The 24,160-nt window shown below is 30.9% G+C and overlaps 2 protein-coding genes across 3 annotated transcripts in view; one reads left to right on the forward strand and one right to left on the reverse strand.

Annotated features, from left to right (window-relative positions):
- Positions 1-2,295, forward strand: part of LOC134719049 (aminopeptidase N-like) — a 38,571-nt gene extending 36,276 nt beyond the window's left edge. The window contains exons 20-21 of the mRNA XM_063581986.1: positions 469-550; positions 1,961-2,295. Of these exons, the coding sequence (XP_063438056.1) occupies positions 469-550; positions 1,961-2,101 (223 nt within the window). The 3' untranslated portion in view covers positions 2,102-2,295. The remainder of the gene's footprint in view (positions 1-468; positions 551-1,960) is intronic.
- A 758-nt stretch (positions 2,296-3,053) lies between these two features.
- LOC134719050 (putative leucine-rich repeat-containing protein DDB_G0290503) lies at positions 3,054-24,160 on the reverse strand. 2 transcript variants are annotated; one of them, XM_063581987.1, is made up of 13 exons: positions 24,047-24,160; positions 21,492-21,592; positions 21,067-21,252; positions 20,213-20,275; positions 15,942-16,133; positions 14,077-14,274; positions 13,025-13,099; positions 10,636-10,692; positions 9,754-9,834; positions 8,061-8,126; positions 6,643-6,738; positions 6,248-6,316; positions 3,054-4,727 (listed from the first exon to the last, which is right to left on the reverse strand). In XM_063581987.1, exons 2-13 carry the CDS (start codon positions 21,583-21,585, stop codon positions 3,412-3,414), a joined length of 2,493 nt encoding a protein of 830 aa, XP_063438057.1. In that variant the 5' UTR covers positions 21,586-21,592; positions 24,047-24,160; the 3' UTR covers positions 3,054-3,411. The 2 variants fall into 2 exon arrangements, with proteins under 2 accessions (XP_063438057.1, XP_063438058.1); XM_063581988.1 differs by lacking the exon at positions 21,067-21,252.

Consider the following 24,160-nt stretch of genomic DNA (forward strand, 5'->3'; position numbering starts at 1 on the left):
GGTGCCGCATGTGGAGCAGGATCTGCTTACCCTTCCGGAGCACCTGAGATCACCCCTAGTTTTTGGTGGGGTTCGTGTTGTTTATTCTTTAGTTTTCTATGTTGTGTCATGTGTACTATTGTTTTTCTGTTTGTCTTTTTCATTTTTAGCCATGGCGTTGTCAGTTTGTTTTAGATTTATGAGTTTGACTGTCCCTTTGGTATCTTTCGTCCCTCTTTTATAATCTTGCTTTATCTTATCCATTCAATTAATACCTTCAAATATACCAAATAATCCGAGCATACACCTTATGATTATGATTTCATTGTAACCATTTGATAGGATAACATTAATTGGAAAGAATAGGCTGACTTTACGACACTGGTTAACTTCTACTTCATTTGGTAACCAGTGGATAACTGTCGAATTAGCAGTTAAATAACATATCTAAATCTTTGTTTTATAAAAGTATCCTTGCTTCTATTTCAGACTGGTTAAAAGCGCAAAAGAGCAAGAAAAATTATTGTCCGGTATTTACGATATGACGAGGACAGCCGAGGAAATAAAGAAGGTAACCTTGAATATCATTTATTTTACAATACTTTAAGTTTGTATATAGTTTAGTCATAAACACAATTGTGATGGTTTAATTTTTTTTCTAATTATTCTTAATCTTTTAATAAATAACTAAAAAGAATGGTGGTACAATTGCGAATAAGACAACTCTTCACAAGAAACCAAGTGACACAGATATTATCAACAATACGTAACCAAAATAGTTATATTAAGTTACACATAAGACCTTCAAAAGAACCAAACACTTAACCAATACTTCAACATCATATAAAGCCTTTTGATAGGGAATACATTCTCAATGGAGAATCAACGAATACAAATGTTTAACGTCTGTTGTTTGAATTGGCATGCGTTCCGACTGCGACCCCTCGCACTCACGGCAACACGCTACTATGTCTTGACGCGATATACATGACAAAGTTCGGTTTATTATTTATACATAAACACATATCGACTTTTTTAAAAGTAATGTTCAATTAATCATAGATACCACCTTATTTATTGTATATTGTCTGGACATATCGATTTAATGAAAATTCATAAAAAGAATAACAAAAAAGGGTACTGTTTGAATAGATTGTTTTTTAGTGATTTTATAGTGTTGTACGGGTTATACTGTTGCATAACTTTAAAATTTGTTCAATGCTATGTAATAACCTATTTTGCAAAATGGTAAGAACTCTATCATGGATACCAATAACCTCCTTTCAAGTTTAATCTACTAGTGTGTTTACCAACATAATTGTTTTAATGTGTGCCTGGCCTCATTAAAAAAGTAAAATCACAAAAAAAAAACTGAACTTCATGGAAAATTCAAAAAAGGAAATTCCCTTTTTAATACAAATAGCAAAATCGAAAGCTCAAACACATCAAACAAATAGACAACAACTGTCATATTACTGACGTGGTACAGGCATTTTCTTATGTAGAAAATGGTGGATGAACCTGATTTTATAACCAGCAAAACCTCTCACCCGAATAACAGCCGCTTCAAATTATTATTGAAAATCGTCAGAAAACAATTATTGATTACATTCTATATAATTATGAGGGTCTTGATTCGGGGATGGGGTCCTTCATTTATGTTTTGTTTTTTACTAATTTAAAAAATACTAAACTTTTTATTATTAAATCATATTCTTTATATGTGAGTTCCTAATGACTCTACTCACTTTTCTCTCTTTCTTTCAAGTTTTGCCCATTTTTTTAATTCTATAATTCCTATCTTTACTCTGAATTAAAATTCGTAAACGATAAGAATATCAAATTTAGTGTTTTTGTTGTTCTGTTGAGATGTTTGTTTTCTGTTTTGACATTTTAGGCCTACAATAATTTTGTTCCATACCCATTGGATATATTTTATTCCGGTTACAGGGATTGTTTTTTATTCACCTTTATTTTTCAGTTTGCGTACTTGATTAAAGATTCCCCGACGATGATGAAACTAAATCATAAGCCAGGGGTAGAACAATCGAACAGCAGATACAAATGGAGCAAAAGGAATTATCATAATATCAAAAAGTGGTTGCTGGACCAAAACATTTGAGAGTCCATATCTCTACCGTGTTTCATCAGCCCTTGAACTAACCTGTTGCGATGATCTGACTTTTAAGTAACAAATAAGTTGTCTGCAGATAAAGTTGGTGCTTTTCTATTAGACAATTGATAAATTGTAATATAATAGTACTGTATTATTTATATATTGAATGAAGATATGTGAAAAGTAGGTTAACAGATGTATTGATATTCATTTGCATTATGTTGATTGGCACAGCTCATTTGTAATTGGTGTGACCTGTTTGTGTATTAAAACCCATGATATTAATTATAAATCATAAAAACACTACAGATTTTTTTATTCATTACAACTTTGGCAAAACTTTTAGGATTTTGGGGTTCTCAATGCTCTTCAAATTGATACTTTCTCTAGCTTTTTATCATTTATTTTATTCGAACGTAACTTATTAGTCTTTAGCGTTCGATTTTGGCACGTCTATTGACCTCCCTCTTTTCTTTAAAGGACTTTGAAGTTCGGTATTTGTTAATAATTTTTGTACAAACATGAAATAAACGAGTGAAATCCAATCAGATGTAGCTGGGTATTTTTGCTATTTTAACAAACAAAGCTGTAAGAGTCAACTTGAAGTCAATTATCCTTTGAATTGAAAAATTTTGATAGTATTTATCTGGATATAAAGCACACAGCTTCTATAGTAAATTATATATTCGAGGTTTGCGGTTTTTTTATGCCACGAGTATCATACTACTGTACAATTCTGACTTATTTAGGAAGCCTTACACTAAACCGGAAGTATAAAATTAGCGTAAGAAACGCATGTCTTGTAAACTACATTTTGATTACTTGTACTCATTGTCATCAAACCATCTACAATTAGGGCTAACTGTCGGCTTTCAGTGTTATCAACGCAATTGTGCATCTAATTTTATTCAAAAATATTTATTCTACAAATATCCAAGAATAGATTGCTCTTTTACGCTGTAAGGCGCCTTTTTATGCAAACTCGACTGGTGGATAGTTATCATTGATTGTATCTTAAATAGTCTGTAGTATAAAAATATGAATTTGGAAATGATAAAGTTCTCAGAGGGTGATAATTGGCAACGATTATAATAGAGACTTAAGAAACTATCGACACATGCACAATGTCATTATTATTGTGTGACAAAAAGCACTGATTAACTGTTAACAGGAGTGTCGTCAGGAATGCTATTGTTTGGCGTTCTTATTTCAGATTTATATACAGTTTACACATGTTCTCTTATCTGGCTCTATACTATAATATTACTTTGGTTTGGTAGTCAAATTTCTTTATTTCTCTATTTTGTTTTATTGAGCTACATAACGCGACACAATTTCCCTTTTTTGGTCAATTTTTTTTCCATCGCCTTCGACTTTTTTCTCAATTTCTCTAAGTACATACGATGATCATAGAATACTTTATCCATTTTTGAATGCAATTCATTTTCCTCTCTCTGTAGTTCTTGTTGGAGGGTCATATTTTGACGATTTCCTTGGTCTCTCATTTCTTTCGAAATTTCTTGGAGTCTTTCGTCTATTGCTTTCATTTCCTCAACTGCTGTGTTCATTTGATCATAAAAATCAGTGTTTTTCAATGCTAACATTCGCTGATTGTGTTTTGATTTTGTTTCTTTTACCAACTCTTGTAAATCTCCCTTCACTGTATCATACGCATCTTCTGCCTCTCTTTTCTCTCTTTCCTTCTCTTTTAGCAGGTTATTGGCTTTAAAAATTTCGTTATACAGATCTTCAATTTCTTCTGAATTAGGTCCAACTGTGTTTCCAGGAGTACTGCTTTCATCATCGCCTTTTGTTGACATTATGGAATACTTAATTCTTTTCTTCTGTTCTTCAAGCTTGATTTTTCGCTCTTCTTGTTGATGAAATTCTTCCTGTTTTTGTTTTTTTATTTCTCTATTTATGTCGACTTGTTTTCCGTACATGTTTTCAATTTGCTCAATTTCCTTTAGTTTTTCCATTTCTATTTGTATCCGTGATTGTCGAGCATTGTCTTTAGCATCTTTAAACAAATTATTTGAAAAGCACATGTTCTGATTTTGTTTGACGATAGTGTCGATTAAATCCAATAGATTTTTGATCATTTCCGCTCTATTTTCCGCTGCAGCTGTGTTGTCCATAGCGAAATAACGTCCATGACATTTTTCTATGTACGTTGTTAATGGTGTACCTGATTCTTTTATATAATCTTCAATAGTATCATTTTGATTCTTCAATTCGTCCATTCTGGTAAATAAGATAATCGAAAAAGCTTCCATTTCCTGTCCAAATATGGCAAATAACTGGTCTAGGGATTCAATTTCTTCTGGAGTAAATCTTCCAATCTGCAACACAAGTAAAAATACATGTGGACCTGGAAATGACATATGAACACAACGAATGATACTTTCTTCAATTTCTATTGGAGATAGTTTGGTATCAAACAATCCAGGAGTATCAACTACTATAATTTGGCGATCATCAATTTTGATATCACCGCGTTGACACTCTTTGGTAACAGACAGGCCTGCCATCTTCGATTTGAAGTTTTTATGTCCAAGGATAGCATTCCCAGTGGCACTCTTACCCGATCCAGTTTTTCCAACCATTACGATTCTAAGTTGTTTGAAGGTGTCTACAAGTAGAAACTAGATGTTAATAACAAGGCACATTAGTCATGTTTACTTTTATAATACACATTGTTGCCGCATTTCCAGGCACCTGGCCCATATGCCAAGGGAACTTTTCTAAAAACTTGGCGTCCTGCGTCAATCGTCTGTTGTCCGGTTACATGGTTGTTTTTATGAGATGAAAAATATAATGTGAAGGAGGCGTCGACATTATTTGGGTCAAAAAATCTGCAAGCTTAAGGAGGTTAGCTACTAGGTGTCAAAATAACAAGCTTTTTGATAGTGTATTAATAAAGGAGCCTAAAAGGCAAAAAGTAAAATATAGGTCAATGAGTTTGTTTTCTAGAAAGCAGCCATTGCAATTTTGGCGGAAAAATGTCCTCTCTTGCTTTTTCATAGCTTTATCATTGACAAATGTAAGTTCTTAAAAACTATTGAAAAATAATTTTAATGTTAAGAATTATAATGGATAAAACCATAGAAAAAACGAAAATCTGACAAAAATCCCAGAACATGACAATAGAACATTCTTAAACATGTCATAAGCACAGACGGTAACCAGCAATAGACAAGTGTTTATATGTTATCTTTTTTGGGCCTATATTTATCATCATGACCAAAGAAGTAGTGAATACATTTAATAGAGAATATATAACATTGTGATCAACATCTACTAATAATTCCCTAAAAATTTAAAAAAACAAAATTGTCATATCATGAGGTTTCAGATGCTGCAGTGTTCAATATATATTTATAACTTCATTAATAACACCTTAACTTTTGAAGTTCAAGTTTTAGAAAATAGTTTTAGTTCGTGTTATCATTAGTTTATATTGATATGAACCGATATGACATTAACATATTTAGCTTATTTAGATACGGTTTTTTTATTGAGTAAACTTGAGATTTATAAAACCGGCTTCTAAATTATTTAGACATAGTACAATAAATGGAAGACAATTGAATTATAATCTGCAAATAAGTATTCTATCATGTATTGCTTGTTCGTTGTTTCAACTTCGAATGTGGCAATTTCATCGAATAAGAAAAAAGAATATCTGCATACAGCATAATTACTATGAAACATTTAATATATTCATTATTGATTTCACAATGGTTGTTGCAGTATGAGGCTTATTACACTGACTACTAGTACTAGTACCATATACAAGAGTTTTTAAAAATTATTTTGTGAACGATGTTTACATGTCTTACATAATAATGATAGCAATATAAGTTTAAAATAACCTCAACTGTATGAACCCTATGTCAGGTCAACATTACATTGATCACATCTATAAACACAGTCATGCCTTTTATATCACTCTCGTTTTATCATGTTTATCGCGCTGTAGTAATGTATATATATGTTGAACCCTAATCCAATAGTCACTAAAAAATGCTGTTTTCACTGGTCACGACGATCAATGTTCTACACAGATTTGATTCATCTTCATTATTCCTAAATTTGACCATACAAAGTAAACCTCAACATAACTACTTATAACAAAAAGTATTGTCCCACCTATATCTTCGTAAATAGGTTCTTCGTAGGTAGTTTTCTGAGACAAATAGTTTGGAACATTCTCATAGTCTGAAATAAAATAATAATTTAAAGTATTGTGCCTGAATTACTGCAGTACATGTATGACACATGATGACACAGTATAATGTTAAACAAGCAGATATTATGTTATGTCTAATGTATATGTTAACCTCTTAACCATTCACGGTATCAACATTACAAACAGAAGTAAATTATAAGAAGCGATTGTAAATATTGGAATAAAGAACGTTTGTAACATAGTAAGGTACATGTAATTAAGAGTTAAAATAATATAATAAGTATTGCGTATGTTTAGTTAGATTTGTATTACGGCTATGTTCAGGGATGTACTTTAAAATATACTATAATGTTACCGTTACTTATCCCTGGTCTATAATGTGGGTAATCATAATCGTCATAATCGTCATCTGAGTTGTCCCTTTGCTGTATTTCATACGTCCTTGTCAGCTCTGAAAAACAATATAATCATTTCGTAGATTTATGAAAGATTAAAGAGATAAAAGTATAAAAACATACTCAAAATAACAAGAGTCATCAACGAGTCTGTTTCACTCGCATAGGTGTATCTGCATTTTAACAATGAACACCCTCAATTATGGACCAAATCCATTTTTGTATGATCTTGTTCTTCTGACCGATATTGCTATTCGCATTTTTATGCCCCACATACGATACTGCTATAAGGTAAGGGAGGCATAAGGTTATGTTTGGTCTGTGCGTCCGTCTGTTCATCCGTGGGTTTGTCCGTCTGTCCTGCTTCAGGTTGAGGTTTTGGTCATGGTAGTTTTTGATGAATTTGAAATCCCATCAGTCAATGGCTTTTTTTTAGAATATTATTGCTACAACTGTAAAATATAATAAGCTTCTATCTAACTATCTATCTAGTATCACGATTATAGTTTTTCAGATATAATGCAAAAACTCTTAAATGGAAAAAAAATGTGTTTTTACGTGTAATTACTTCAATAGCCGAAAAAAAAAAGCTGTTTAAACGAGTTTAGTTATATTTTCCAGTATTAAAGACAAGAGGCAAAATTTTGAAACTTGTCATTTTAGTAAAATAAATACTATAAGTATTTTTTTGAAATTAAAAAACTTAAGTAAATCTTAAGAGTCTAAACATTATTTTCCCTACCAGATTTCTCTATAAGTTGATAAAAAAAAAATTGCATTTAACCCTTTTGTTAATTTTTAGCCATGTTTACACCTCGTTATTATTGCGATGTGTGTAAGCTTTGATTGATTGTGGTGTTTTCACTACTTTTAATGTACATAGCTATAATATGAAAGGAATAGGAGAAAACCACAGCCCAACAAATATAACCTTGTTCAATAAAGATCGAATTCGAACTCGTTTTGCAAAACCGCTTGCGTATATTTAGTGTTAAGTTGTTGTATACACATCTTATCGTAAACTTTTCATCGGTGCTACATATACCTCAATAGACTTCTGGTGGATTTTGTATAATTTAATTAGCATTCTGTGCAACCTAGAATAACAAATCTATCTGGAAAATAAAAAAACCCTCTTTTTTACTGCAGGTGTCATGTTCCATCTACTAATGTTAAAATCTTATCGAGTACTGATATTTAATGTTGTTAAAGTATCATGAATACGACATACGATCTCTCTTTACCTGCATTTGTTTGTTTCTATGTGGATAAAGTTTAAAGTTGAAACAAAATAATAACGTCATGCTCAAATGTTTGATGATATTTCACTTAATGAATTACTTTGTTTTTGTATTTTATATATAAGCTGTAATCATACCTTCTTCATAAATATGCTCGTGTAGAGATGTGTTCTCTGATTGTTTATCTTCGGAACTATCCGTTTCTTCAAAAGAATCATAATAATTATAACTTACGGCAAATGAAAGCCAATGGAAGCTATAACCATACTTGATAAAAACTACATTCATGACAAAACGCGTTACAAGCATTTGACGACCACTCTCAACCCTCCTATCTGACTTAAAAAATCAAACGCATTTACTCGACGACAGGATAAAAAATGTAATGTCTAAAATGTTATTAACAAACGAGGTCTTTTGATTGAAAGATTAATTTTATATCAGCACATTGGCTTGAAACATGAAGGATTGAACTTTTAATAAATTTCAAGAGGCAAGGTTTGTCGATAATTTCAAAGACACCGTGATGCATATGATTTGGTTGCCCTTTATTGAATGTTTGATCTGGAAATGAATGTTTCACAATACACGATTTCTACACATTTTGAAAAATATTACCTTAGACGTATTAGGCAAAACTTTAAGAAATATTTTGTCTTCAATGCTCTTTAACTTCGTACTTCAATTGGCCTTTTCGACATTTTTTAATTCGAGCGTTACTGATGAGTCATTATAGAAAAAACGTGCGTCTGAATAAGAATAAAATTCAATCCTGGTATCTTTGATGAGTTCATTTGTAATTACCAAATGTGACTTATCTTATAAGTTAAATGTAATATGGCATTACAATCTCATGAGATATGTCCCTATTGCTACAGAAGCTTCTTTCTGTTTACTGTTATGAGTTCTGAAGTCCATAAGGTATATTATGTCGGTCTGTTACTGCAACTGAGATTACTTGCGGGTGTTTTTGTTTGCACTTTTCCGCTTCATGCATTGTTTCTTTCACAAAATTGTTTGGTAGTAATCTGTGCTGACTTCTATGTTATTGTTTTTCTCTTTTCCATCAAATCATGGTATGAAAACAAACAACCAACGCTAGTTAAGATGATAATCTATTGCAAATGACAGACTCGGGGATTGTATTCACTACCTCAGTGTTGACTGACAAGTTATCAATTGGAGTGCATTGCAGCATCAATGAGTTTTGATTGAGATGTTGACGTATTACTAAGATGAGCGTCTTGTTTAACAACAAAAAAAAAAGGAACTGAATGCGTTAGTGTTTTAGCTTTGTATATGCACACCGTATTTTTACACATCATTGGACATCGGTGATACATACATGTTTCAATCGTATTAAAGTATTAATTAAGGGCATACAATACAGTTTTGAACTCATAATAAAATTGTGATGAGAATTTGCATATGGGCTATAAATCAAATATGTAATAAATATATATCTTTATGTGCCACTACTTTTAGTAAGATGAAGTCACTATTTCAGACATATTCTCAAAATTCGGATCATATGGAATGATAAAAATCTGTCGAAAAATTAAACTTTCCCGATATATCACAGTTTGACGTCGCAAAAAGTCTTTAGCTGGTTTGTAAACAGTGTATATAGATGATTTATAATGATTTTTTTTGAAATTACAGTTTTTTAGTGTGAACTATTTTTTTAGGAGTATATAGTTTACTTTGTTCGTTCCTTCGTGTTTAAGATTTAAAACACACAAGTAGTGATGTTGACGTTCTTCATTCCGAGTGATGTGATTTTTCTTATTCGTTCTTTTTCAGTGTCGTTTACACAATCAATATTTATACCTTTTTCAAATTCGTCATATATATCCTCGTCATCGTCGTCTGATGTATTTCCTGACTTATTTGCATGTGAACTACTCAGTTCTGATAAAAAAAAATACCATTTATATATAACGTTAGTAAGATGATACAAGATTTTACCACTTTACATAAACGCATGGAAGAAAAACCAACGACACGATTTTAATTGCCTAAGGTATATTATAAACGCCTGTAGCTTTGCCTCGCTACAAGCTTCCTTCACACTTTTTAGAATTGTTGAAAAAGATAAGTTACAGATACGAATTTCATCTTTCACATGTAGCAAAATGTATAATGAAATCAGTCTATTGATGTCTTTGCAATAATTTATATGTTTTGGTTGTCCATTATTGAATATCTGTTCCGTAGATGAACAAGGATATATTCCAGAGTCAATGTGTCCATGATCTTGTCATTACTGAAAACGACTTGCATATGAATATTGAATTACAATTATAATGAGTTCATGTAAAGGAAAGAACTATTACACTCATCTTACCTTTCAAAGAATATGTTTTACCCCCAACCCCTACTTTGGTTTCATTCTATCAAACTACGTATATAATTTTATGTTTTTGTAAGCGTACACAAGCAATCTTATTTTAAGAATTGTTTCAATCAATTAAGAACCACGAAATGATTGAAGTCGAATGCATAAAACCACATCGGGGTTCAAACTTAAAACAGTAGTGTTGACTGGCTAGTTATCACTATGGATACTGTTTAGATCATTCATACACAGAGACCATTTGAGATGATTCATATGTTGACATATTATAAAAAAAAAACGAAAATAGAATATGCAAATTGAAGAACTGAAACCAATTGATTAACTCAAAATAGATCATACTATTTCTAACATACCTTTAGCTTTCGTATATTTTCTGTAGTTTCGTTGCGGAACTGGTGGTGTTAGATCACCTAAAACAAGATTATGAGGTTGAACGCATGAGAAAAACAATACATATAAATTGATAAACACAATATGATATTGACATGCATTGAATGTGAGGAAAATGAGTGTTTAAAAGTGTGCATTTAACATACACTTGTCTTGTCTCTGCATATTTTACCAGAAGTTAAATGAAATGCGCAACATAAATATTTACCATTTTGTCTATTGAATAATTTTGGGTGGAAAGTATTGAATTTCTGTAGTATATTTAAAAGAGAGTGTTCTTCCTCGGTTGATTAAATTTCGAAAATAAAAAAATATACCTATTTTGAATATGTTTTGTGACAATTTTCATGCTTGTATTTTAAATTGCAAGAAACAAAATCTAAGGTTCGTGCAGTCATATTCTTTTAAATGGCTGAAAAATTTACGAATTTCAGATTTCCAAGAAAAACGCATATTTGAATTCTTCTGAGTTAGCATACACATTTTTAAAAACGCTTTTGATATACACGGATGAATTGGTTTTTTTTCTCTAAAGGCGAACGGAACGGAACGTTTAAATATGACTCATCAGTGGCTACAAACAAACCACGAAAAAACGTTATTATCAAAAAGATGAAGTACATTTACTATTACCATTTTTAAATAGAACAAATTTCCGTATTTTGCATTGCGTTTTGTGAGAACTAGACATTACCGATAAAACCATTTGTTAATCTAGCGTTATTTCAGAAACATGTGCCAATGCACAATGATATATAATCATAATACTGTCAGACATGTGTGATAGATGAAGAAGTCAGTTATTTATGTTTGAGTCGTAATATCCGAAGTTCTTGAACAATTCAAATAATTCAGAATACGTTTTTTATAATAAAAAAAAAACACCAATAGAAGTGGAACTCAATTCTTCATAATAATGAACTAACTATGTATTGTTGATCGACCCAGTTTTGATATAATATAACAAGATTCTTGTTCGTAAAAAAATGTGAAGATTGTTTAAAATATAGATTAAAGATCAACCATCAAATCATCATTGTTACAATCACTGACAACTCGTTACGTTATATACAGTCCCCTTCCCTTTCATGAATTTGACCTCCCGAATAGGACTATTTACCGGATTTATTATCACATAAACAACACGACGGGCGCCACATGTGAAGCAGGATCTACTTACCCTTCAGGAGCACCTGATATCGCTCCTAGGTTTTGGTGGAGTTCGTGTTGCATATTCTTTAGTTTTCTAAGTTGCGTCATGTGTACTATTGTTTTTCTGTCTGTCTTTTTCATTTTTAGCCATGGCGTTGTCAGTTTATCTTCGATTTATGAGTTTTACTGTCTCTCTGGTATCTTTCGTCCCATTTTAAATGTCAGGTAGTTAAAGTGGTATTTGTTCAATATGAAATTCGTTCAAAATAACAATATATTCATATCTCATACGTTTGTCATAGATGTGATCATCTATGAAGACTAAAGAATCCGAAAATAATTGAAGACGTTAGTGGAGGATCGTCATAGTCTTAATAGTTTTTAATATTATGTTATTTTCTTAAATAAAATCTGTCCTTGAACGTGTAAATATATAAAACTGTGTTCGGATGATTGATTATGAAAACAGGAGAATGCTATTAATAGCTGAATATCATTGTATATCTTTAGATACTTGCAATTTCTTTTCAACGGGAAAATATAATATTAAATTTGATCAATTTTATTTGCTATGAATTACGGCAACAAAAGTGGTTAAAATATAATAACTCGATTCTGACCAAACTAATCAAGGTAAGACATATTAACTGAAGTAAAGACAATGAATTTAAATAGTTGTAGAATCGGATGCTTTTACAATATATGTTTCTTTTATTACAAGTCAATTTGTCACAACCTGGAGAATAATATAAATAACCTGAGTAAAACATAATTTGTAAAATCAATCATGTTTCTCGTGTCTCGTTTTTTTATAGAGATTATACCGTTGATTTTCCTGTTTGAATGGTTTTACATTTAGTAATTTGTGGGACCCTTTATAGCTTGTTGTTCAATGTGGTCCTATGATCCGTGTTGAAGAATGTACATTGACCTATCATGGTTTACTTTTATAAATTATGACTTGGATGGAGAGTTGTCTAATTAGCACCCATATCACATGTTTCTATATCTATCTAAAGATAAGAATAAGACAATGTTATTCAATTATAAAAAATTATAAATCAACGTTTAAGAAGAGTTTAGATATGACATGTAGGATAAGATAGATCATATGCATATACAGAAAATCTCTTTTATAGCTAACATTTATATATATATATATATATATATTTTAATAAGAGTTCATAAATTTCAAATTACCTTCGTTTGTTTTCTGTTCAATGTTAACGTCTTTACCATCAAATCTGGTTTGGGATGTTTCAATATGTGCTTGAGCTGCATTTTTATAAAACAAAATAAAGTAGCATGCGACATCATGGTAAAGCTTCAGAATGTATTAATTAAATCATTTTTATTAGCAGACTTGAGACTGTTGTGTTCAAATGGTCCATTCTTTAAATGCACGAAGATCAAACTTAATTAATGTTCATATTTAGAAAAAAAAGAAATGTACTTTTAAAAAACTTACTCGCAGTATGACCACAAAGTGTTCATCTTACGTTGAATATGATAGAATAGCTGATATAATGAGCAATGTGGGAGTACATATTATGTTGGATTGACAGGAATTTATATATTTCTTCAAGGCTTCAAACTCTTGCGTTATAACGTTTATTCATATTTTTTGTTGGTTTACTTGGTAGAATCAAGTAACTCATGATTAAATACTTAAAAATAAACCAACAAAAACCAATATATTGTACCTTATCTAAAAGTATAATTCAAAGACATGTTGTTGAAAAAAGTAAAATCACAAAAATATTGAACTCCGAGGAAAATTCAAAACGAAAGTCCCAAATAAAATGGCAAAAGGAAATAATAAAAAACACCAAACGAGTGGACAACAACTGTCATATTTCTGCGTGGTACTAGCATTTTCAAAAGTAGAAAATGGTGAAATGAACCTGGTTATATAGCGCTAAACCTCTCATTTGTACTAAAAAATACACTAGTGTTAGAGATTGTTTTAATAAAATTTTCTGAAATGTTTACAATTCGTTCAAGTTTTTAAATTGAAAATTGACGTGGATTCATAATCCTGTTTTTTAGGTCTCTTAGTTTACTCTAGTTTATTTCAAATTTATTGTCTGTCTGTTTGTTTTAATCTTCTAAACTCGAGATATGTAGTACTTGAAAAACTAGTGATCTTCTAACCTATTACATGTATTATGAGGCAAATAACTAGTGATTTGAGCAATTATGTTTAAATATGTTAATGTTAATGTTTGTCAAATTTTTTCATTTGTTTATACCTGCAATACTTTCCTGATCTGTTTGCTCAACGTAGTAGTCTGGGATCCATCCTTCTGTATTACCATGTAAAACCCATATCCAATGCCCATCACTCGTTACATACTCATGTTCCACAACATCACCTTTCCTCACATTCAGGTTATCCGTGTCGTATTCGGATTTGCTTTTGAAGGATTGTTTAACCTTGTAAACTTTTCCTTTAATAAACATGTCCTAATTATAGTTTGCATTTTCATTTAATACTTTTAAGAATGTTCAATTGATTTCCATTTTGTTATTTATGTAAGTCTTCAACTATCAAAGCAAATTAAAAAAAAAATGGACCAGCAATATATTCAAAATGAGTGCATTTGATAAATTGTACAACAATATTAGGTTTAATTAAGAAGAGTGCATGTCTACACGCACGGTTGAACTTTTTTAAAAGTTTAATAACAAAGATACCGAACGCCCAGTGAAATTCGGAGTCCCTTATAAAATCGCAAATTCAAAGGCTTACTCACATCTTACTTTGGGGCCTTCTAGAGCTGACTATGCGGTACGCGCTTTGCTAATTTTTGAAGGCCGTAAAGTTAATAGCCATAGTTGTTAATTTCTGTGTCAATTGGAATAAAAAAAATGTGTTTGTCTCGAGTTTAGAAGATTAAAACAAATGACATACAAAGAGTATGTCTTCATCACATGAACATCTTTTGTAGAGTTGTTTCATTGTCAATTATACCAAGCCTTCTTTTTATATCAAGAATATAAACGAAAATTAAAAAAACATACAAGACAAACACAGGTCTGATTTGGGACAGGCGCAAACATGCAGCGAGATATCAAACATCCCCTTTACCTTTAGCCAACGTAAAATAAAGAAACATAAAGCAATACGCACATTAAAACTCAGCTTAAGAGAAGTCCGACAACGATGTCATAAAAGGGTAACAAAAGAAACTAACAATAATACATAAATGAACAAAGGACTACTGGCAGTTATTGGCATGCTAGCTCTACACCTTAATTAAACTGGTTGAAATATTATGTCTTCATCACATGAACATCTAGTATAATCCCTCCCGTTATTGGTTTAGTATCAAATCATCATAAACTATATGAGAAGAACACAACTGGTATCAGGCCAAAAACTGGTTTTAAGAAATGTGTTTATTTCCGATGCCAAGATCCTACGAGTGAATCAATATTATTAAAATACGAAATATGAAAAATTACATGATAACTGCATAAATTTTAGATATCAACGTCCATAAAATGAACTGATGAGTAATAAGTCATTTGAATCAACTACAAATAATATTGATGAAAAAGACAATATTTTGTTTGTGTGTCAGCAGGATTTGTATGTAACAATATATCAAAAAGAACATATAATAAATTTTAAAACTTCAATACTAATATCAGTTGAGTCGTAAATCAATTTAGTTGTACAATACTTAAAATGTATACGTACCATTCAATTACACATGAATTTGGGTAATGTACAAAGACAATGTGTTATTAATAAATGTACGACAACCTAAATGTACGACAACCGCGCAATGTGCAAAAAAAATTGATTAGTATGTGCAGTTAAATAAAAAGCCGACAAATTGCTTTCATACCGTACATCTTTAATTTCTTTGGGGAAAAAAAAAAGTTAAAATCAAAACAGTTTTAATTTCATGGAACGTCTCGTAAATAGGTTGTAAACATCAGTAAACATCATTAAATCTCAGTACACGAAGTCTGAACTGAGTATAGTCGCAATTCATAAGTAAGAGTTTGTATACAATAAACTTAGAACAATTTTCGACAATAAATATGTCAATGATATTTTGTCTTTTGAAATTGTGATATTATTAACAATATTGTATTACATTACTTTTCAGCGGAACAAAATCTGTTGGTTGAACAATTTTATCCTGGATCCATCCCTCAGTATCGCCATGTTCTACCCAGTGCCAACCTTCTCGGCTGTCTATAAGTTTGACAACATCTCCTTTTTTAACATTCAAATTATCTGTGTCGTAATCAGATTTACTTATAAAATCACACAAAACATTTAACAATGTTCCTGCAAGATATGCAATTGTTGATTATATTATTTTAAAATCATACTTTATCTTCGATGTTATCTTTTCGTATACATTCAAATCGTTTTAAATGAAATCTAAATACAATGAGTCGTTGATTCAAAATCAACTGAAAGCTATGATAAATCTTAATGAATGAAAAACTACCTCATATATAATTATGATATACTAGTCAATACAAGAAACGATACACGACTTTTTTCAAATTAAAGATGAAGTTTTCCGTTTATAGGACCAATATTGAAGGTAGTAATTCTTAACGACCATGGAAAAATAAATCCGTTTAAAATTGTTTTTTTTTGCATTCATGACAACATTTTGCGAATCTTTTTTTTGCTACAATTTTCATCAAAGTTTGCCATCAATTCTTTTTTTTTTTTAAATCATACAGTTTCTTCGATTATTTGTAAAGCAAATTTCGGCAACACAAGAAATCGTTAGAATGTAAACCTGATCATTTGATTTACCAAAGACAGGATGCGTAAAGTGGAATTAAAAAAAAGGTAACAATCTTAAAACTAATCCGAATGGTTCCTAATTTAATAGAGTGTTACAACATAAACATAACTTGATCAGCATATTGATTATTCTAAAACACACATGAACATTCATTTAGTACTTAGAAAATTATGTGTCCATTTTTATCCAACTTTCCGCAAAAATATTGTGCACCCAATGGTCGTTTACACGGAATTTAATTACTATCCGACAGGTTTTGATTTTCACTATCATATGTTCGTAAATTGCAAAAGCGTGTAAATTGCAAATGAAAGCTTTTTAAAATAGTGTATCTCATTTTGTTTAATATTTAACATCAATTTTCTGTATGCATAAACCAACAGCTGGCCACATAAAAAAATAATGTTATAGAAAAACTACCTCTAACATTAAATTTAGTTGCATTATTCATAAAAATCAGTTTAAAATCTTAATCATCCAAGTCCTTCTTGTCGGTTGCTAAGGAACATTAATTTCCTTAGTAAACAAGGAAAAAATTTCCTCAAAATGACCAAATTTCAATTATAAAAAGCTCATTCATTATGGCAGATAGCTTTACATAGTTTATCATTAAATAAAGAACAGAATATGCTTTATTAAAATAAATTATCAAAGTAAATCATATACGGTGAAATACAGTATAGAATGTCAGAGCTAATAGCTATTTTTTAGTTACTGTGGATCTTAAGCAAAAATTGTAAAATTCGACCAAATTTGGTTCCTAAAACATTTTTTGGTAGAAAAATAGCCAAAACCTGACTCACTACACTTAAAGATTAGGTATTTAGCTAATCATTTATGAAAAAATATCTCTGGGTAAACATATTTTAAATAAATGGCGGATAATTCAAATTGGGTCATATTTGGGGTGTAAGCTGTTCATGCGGGCCAATTTTTCATATGTTTGCTATCATACCAGGCAATTTCAACCATTTAAACCAACTAACATGTTATATTGAGGTTGGTTTTTGTTGAATATGTTTGTTCAACTGACTGACCTATGGTTGACAATAAGAAACCTTAATGCAAACCATTTTTTTTTTATTTATTTTTTTTTTGCACCAAAAAAATAAGAAATAGAGAGGCACTAAAATCAAAGAATTTTGGTATGGATACTTCAATGATTTTCTTTAAATACAGAGATAAATAAAATACCTTGCCATTTCTCCTTGCTATACTAATATATACATATGATGTCACGTGGTTTCCATGGCAACCAGACTATTCCGATTTTTTTTTTTAATTTGACTGTTAGTTTGGACCATTTCAACTTTAAAAAAAAAGTAATCGAAAAAAAAATCTGGCCAAAATTTTTCATATTTGGTCTATTGGTACAGAGAATTGATGTTTATACTTTTTTTTGATAAATTTTATTCCAAAGTCGTGTATCCTTTCTTGTGTTGACTAGTATATACATCGTTACTAATATAATGTTTAATTAACAACACAATTACCTATATTTATAACTCTCAATATAAAACATGGTTCTTTTAATAAAACAAAACAGTCATTAAGCTCATGATGACTAAAAGTCGTTTGAATTGGTAGGTCAATGACATCATTTGTTATATTGTGTGGACAAAACTAGTCAACAATATCATATATGCTATTACTAAAGCAGACTCGGATATCCTGTATATGACTGGAAAAATCGCATTGACACTTGAGATATATGCATAGGTCTGTTGTTCGCGATTTCCAAAATATTTGTTTTAACTGTAACATGTGTAACTTGGAAGAAAAAATATGAAGTATCTCCCATACAGAATAGTGACATTTTATTATCATGCAGCGCACATGCAGGAAACAAAAACACAAAAACATAAAGTATCAATTTAAGAGTATTCGCCTTGAAAGCAAGTAGAGTTCAATTTTGATATAAAAACAATTCTACTGGTTTATCGTTAAGACCGTGCATTTACTATTGTATGACCTTTTGTTTTGTGGGTTCTATTTGAAACATATTTATAGTTTTTGTTTCAGTGAATTTGGTTTACTTTGATAAAGTAAACGAGATCTGTACGACACGAACCACCATACGCAACCAAGACAAGTTGATGTTTATGTTTATGGTTAAACGTTACGTTAAAATGTAATTTTAGGTAGCACTGACACAGATGTAATACTATCAAGAATTGCAGCAATCACAAAATTAGGAAGAAAAAATTGTGGATAGGTTATGGAAGGAATAACGACTTTTGATGTGGCATTTTGTCGTATTGTCATGACAAAGGCAAAATGTCAGCTTGGCTAATAATGGAAGGTTTTCCAGATGTAAGTGACGTTTTTTTAGGCTTAAGTATGAAGCGAGGCACGATGTGAATTGTTTGCCAGGAAGCAGCGGCATTGTGATGCAATTTCGCCTACAAGACGTTCTTTTCCAGAGCACATCAAAAGAGAAGTATATCAAGGAGGAGTTGTTTAGGCTCAGCCTAATTCATGTATTCGACAGGTATGTGTTCCAAGTCATCAACACTGGGGTTGGATGAAAGAAAGAATCAATGACAGTTGGACACTAAAATTTACTTCTTTGACTGCCGTTGCATCCTCGTGTCAGAAACTTTTGAATTGCGGAGGCGAACATCCAGCTGTGTTTGTAACTGAAGATGCTATCGTTCTGGCCTTCCTTGTACGAGTTATTGAATAGGCAACTATCAGATAATTATACAATAAGCAACCTGTCTTTCTAACGAAACTAGGCATTTAAACTTACCAAAGAGTGTTAACCCTTGTTAAGTTGATGAAAATTATAAAAATATTTTTTACGTATTTGCCGCCATTTTGGAACCGGAGGTCACTTTTTTTCTTCAGTTGTGTGTTATTTTGTTGTACTAAGAAACTTATATCAACGTGTTAGCATATCTTACATTGGATTATACCTATAACACATCTTTCAAGGATTTACATCCCTTGTAAAGTTGCATGAAAGTATAAAAAATGAAATGTTTGACTTTTCGCCAGCATTTTGAAACCGGAAGTCACCTTTTGTTTTATAAATGTATTGTCTAGTCGTAATATAGGATCTGTAATTTACTTTTTATCAAATCTTACATTGGATTTTACATATAACACACTTATTAAAGGATTAACGAATTATTGTCAATTTGTAATGACGCCATTTCCGAAAAATGTGGCGGCCACCTTGAAAAAATGCAAAACAAATTCTGGCCAGCAGCGGATTTTTTTTAAGTATCATTAAATCAACCTTTATACCAAATTTCATGCTTGTATCACGATTTGCAAAATTATGTCCATAATATCTCCCACTATGTGAATCGGAAATTATTATAAAAATTAACAATTGAATTCGAATGGAAGTCGACCGACCCTTCCATACAAAGATATAAATGATACCAACTTATTACAATAGAATGAAAATAAATGTTATTGCTGCAGACTGATAAGAAATGTCATTTCTAAACAATGGTAATAACTGTCATCGCTACGGAATTGTAACAACTGTTTTTCCTAAAAAATATATACGGAAAACATATTTCGTTTCGATCAATCAAATGACCATTACTAGTCATCCAACATAATAGTAGTCAGTTCAATTGCTTACCTGATGACGGAATAGGTTCTTCTGATTTTGCACCTTGGGTTACATTAGATTCAATGGATATCTCTGAAAAAGGTTGCTAATGATAACACCTTTTGTCTTCTCTATTATTAGTTTATTTGTCATTTGAATGAAAACTAATAATTAATTACATTTATTTACCATTATTTAATGCGACAGAAAATTACTGATCTTTACATCTCGTAACTAGATTAAAAAAGGTGCAGTTCACATATATACTTAGTTCTTCTACATAGTAATTTCCCCCTTCTATGAATATTTAACCCGTCAAGCGATTTGGTACCCAGTGAAAAATACATAATCAAGAAAAAAGACAACAACCGAAAGACCAACAATGTGTCTTTAACGCAGCGAGAAAATTCCGCACCCGGAGTTAGTCGTTGGTCGGCCCCTTACTACAATTGTGTACTAGTGAAAATGAACGACACAATAAACTTGAAAACATAAATGAACATAATCTTAAAAATCATTTGAGACTAACAAAAGTTAAAAGATACTACCTTAGGAGATGCGCAAACATTCAGCGAGGTAAAACATGTTTTGTCAGATCTCTCCCCCATATACATCTAGCCAGTGCAGAATAAAGAAACACAAAGTGATACGTAAACTGTATAGGATGAGCTGAAACACTGATATACCTTAATCTCCTATTTGTGATATTCATTTCAGTTGTTATGCAGAATAATATTGATAACTGGAATGGGGAATATCTCAAGTAGTTGTTAGTCTTTGCATGTACAAACATAACGTTTAAACTGAGATATTTAGTTGGTTTGCGCTGAGCCATATGGTATAGAAATGCTTAGAAATAGAAAGCTGATTATTGGAAAACAAACCTTGAGATTTTCGCGATCGTACAACATGCAATTTTGGAAACCAACCCCATTCATTATCTCTGAAGCCACACCACCATTCACTGTTAATTTTTTTAGCTGCCTGTATAACTTCTCCTTTTTTTAAAAACAGCTGTTTTGTAGGGCCACTGTCACAGAAATCGTCAAAAGTTTTAACCACTTTCCATCCTTCGACAATAAAACATAATCTTTAACAAACAGTGTTTTCTTTTAATAATCTCAAACAATTTTGACCATAGTACTTGACATGTAAAACTGAATTCATGCCAAGGGTAAATTTAATTGTTTTGAAAATTGCTAACTAAACCAAGTGAAAAATGGAATTAAAGCATAATCTCATAAAGTATTTGCAATGATTTACTATTTTGTTAATTTTTTAAATATTAACAATTTTGGTATAGACATACCTTTAATCTTTTCACAATCTCTGTCGTTCTTGCATTTTGTACATTCTTGATCGTTCCTCTTATTTGGACAATAACAAACTGCACATACCCACATCTTGATTCTACAAAAGTGTACAACTTTAAAAGACAGGTGATAAACACATCAAAAACACAACAGAGTATATTTCTATTAAAGAAAAATATTTTATGCTCACTTAAGGAGACTACTATTCTTACAGTTTTTGGAATGAACTGGAGTAATAATAAAGCATAATATTTTTGAATTCAATAGTCATCTACAATCAAAAATAGATCGCTGCTATTTCTCCTGATGAGACTGTTACCATACAAAGGGTAGGATTTTAGTCTAAGATATATCTCGAAAACTGTTATTTATTCGACTCTCACCGAAGCCAAATGCATTTTAACTCAAAATTCTATAGAATGTTCGCATTTCTGTCGTTCTATACGTCCATTCGTAAGTCCAATTGCTCGTTATTCCCAGATAAGGGTAATCACAAGATTTTAGTCACCCAAATATAGAGAATGTTTTACGTGGTTATATTACCGTCTAACATGATCTTCGATTTTTGTGCTATTTTCATAATTCGAAACTAACTCGCAAATTAACCACGCCATTGATCTCATAAATATTTTGGTTACAGAATAGTGATTTCAACAGAATTCATTATTAACCAAAATAGAGAGGAAATACCAATATAAAGCTGAAACAATGAATACAAAAACCAACCCCTATTGACAGTTTGATAAAACATAAACCTTACAAGATATCACCGAGGATGACACAGACTAGTAGTGCATAATTGAAACGAGCCCCAAACAAAAATTAGATGATAGGAAAAAGGTCAGCAGTTTGAAATGAACATTTTAATTGGGACTATTGACTATCAAGTATATATTTTTTTTTATCTATGACATATTTATGTGCATTCACTGGCTCGATATCACTGCTGGTGAATGTTCCCTTTTCAAGATTTATACTAGTTCGGTAGAAAACTCTTCTGATTTTTGTCAAAAATCAATATTTGATACAGCCATAAGTGCACATTATAGTATGGTGTCATATATATCATCAACCAGTGTAATCAAGGTATGTCTTCAATTAAGAAAAACGCATCAATATCACAGATTAGCTGTTCCCCGAAACCCCAATCCTATAATGTGACTAAGAAAACTTAATTTTCGACATAAAATCTATGTTTTATGTAGGTCAATTGTAATTTTAAAAAAAAACAATTCAGTGTATTTGATTTATTGTTTCGGTGTAAAATTTCATAAAACAATCAATCGGCGTAATGATGTTATCGTTTCTGAAACCAAAAAAAAAAGTGACGTCAAATGTTTGCTTTTGGATTCAAATGTTAACACTTTGCGTGTTCATGCTTCATTAGACTGAATATGGATCAGTTTTAGGTTAGCAAATGTGAGTTTATTAATTAAGTTATCATTGACAAAATAGAATTATAATTTTTATTATAATAGCATTCCAACAGATCTTTGATAATCCATTCATATTTGATGGACATATAAAATATATCATTGTCATTAATCCAAGTTCATTTGTTATTAGGAATATTATTCTATTATATCAAATCAGTTTTTGTTATTTTTAATCATATTTATTAAATCTGTGACAACAATGGAACGATATGTATGCATGTGAGATCAAAATCAACCTTTAAAACCCAGTCATACCACCGAAGTATCGTTTGATCGTGTAAATAAGTTGAAATACTTCATAGATCAAACAATTGATTTACTTGTGTTTGGTTAACAACCCAATATTACGCACATATCAATACACTTATCACAATTGATCCATGCAGGGGTCTCATAAATATATTTTAACACTATTATATAACATAATATCAAAATTCAACGTTTGACATTTTATAGGTGCATGAATATTTAAAATGTGCATGGATAAAAATGTTAGCTATTTTGCTAAACTGAACCAAAGATAATTTTAAATTTACATTTCTTAAGTAACAGATCGTTTCTTTATATTTTTGATTTTAGTATGTGATTTTCAGCTAACGAAATGTTTACTGATTACAACAGCGGTTTCAACTGCACACCATTCAAATATGCAGACGTTGAAGCACAAGATACACGTGCATGAAAACTCGTCTAAAGTTTTTTGCGTCCAATGAAGTAAAATAAAAAAATAATTTTATAATCTTTAGGGTGTCTAAAAAGTGTCTTTTTTAATAGTTTTGTATCATTTCTGTCTCGCTGATACTTAAATACATCTCACTTGCTTTATTTCGAAAAAAATATATGGCGCAGATTCTGAAAAGAATTGATGCAAAATGAATAACATCATAATCGAGTATTTAAACTCATCATATAAAACAGGATTGAAATTTTGTATTTACGCAGGACTTCAAAGTTATCAGTGAAGCTGGAATTCAAATATTGATAAACATATACAATAACATGAGTGAAATGAGAAACGAGAAAATAATTAACTGTTTAAGCGTTTCATTTAATATCTAATGATAAACATTTTGAAAATATATTTGCTACAAAATGTAGGATTGTTTAAGACTTACCTGCAAACCTCGATACTAAGGTTTTACCTGGATTATTAACAAAATAAAATGGCCGTTTGTGTTATCAATCTAAACAGTCTTTTAAAAAGAACAATGAAAAACTATGTATGTCAG

This window comes from Mytilus trossulus, chromosome 5 (assembly GCF_036588685.1).
Source record: "Mytilus trossulus isolate FHL-02 chromosome 5, PNRI_Mtr1.1.1.hap1, whole genome shotgun sequence".
NCBI lineage: Eukaryota > Metazoa > Mollusca > Bivalvia > Mytilida > Mytilidae > Mytilus > Mytilus trossulus.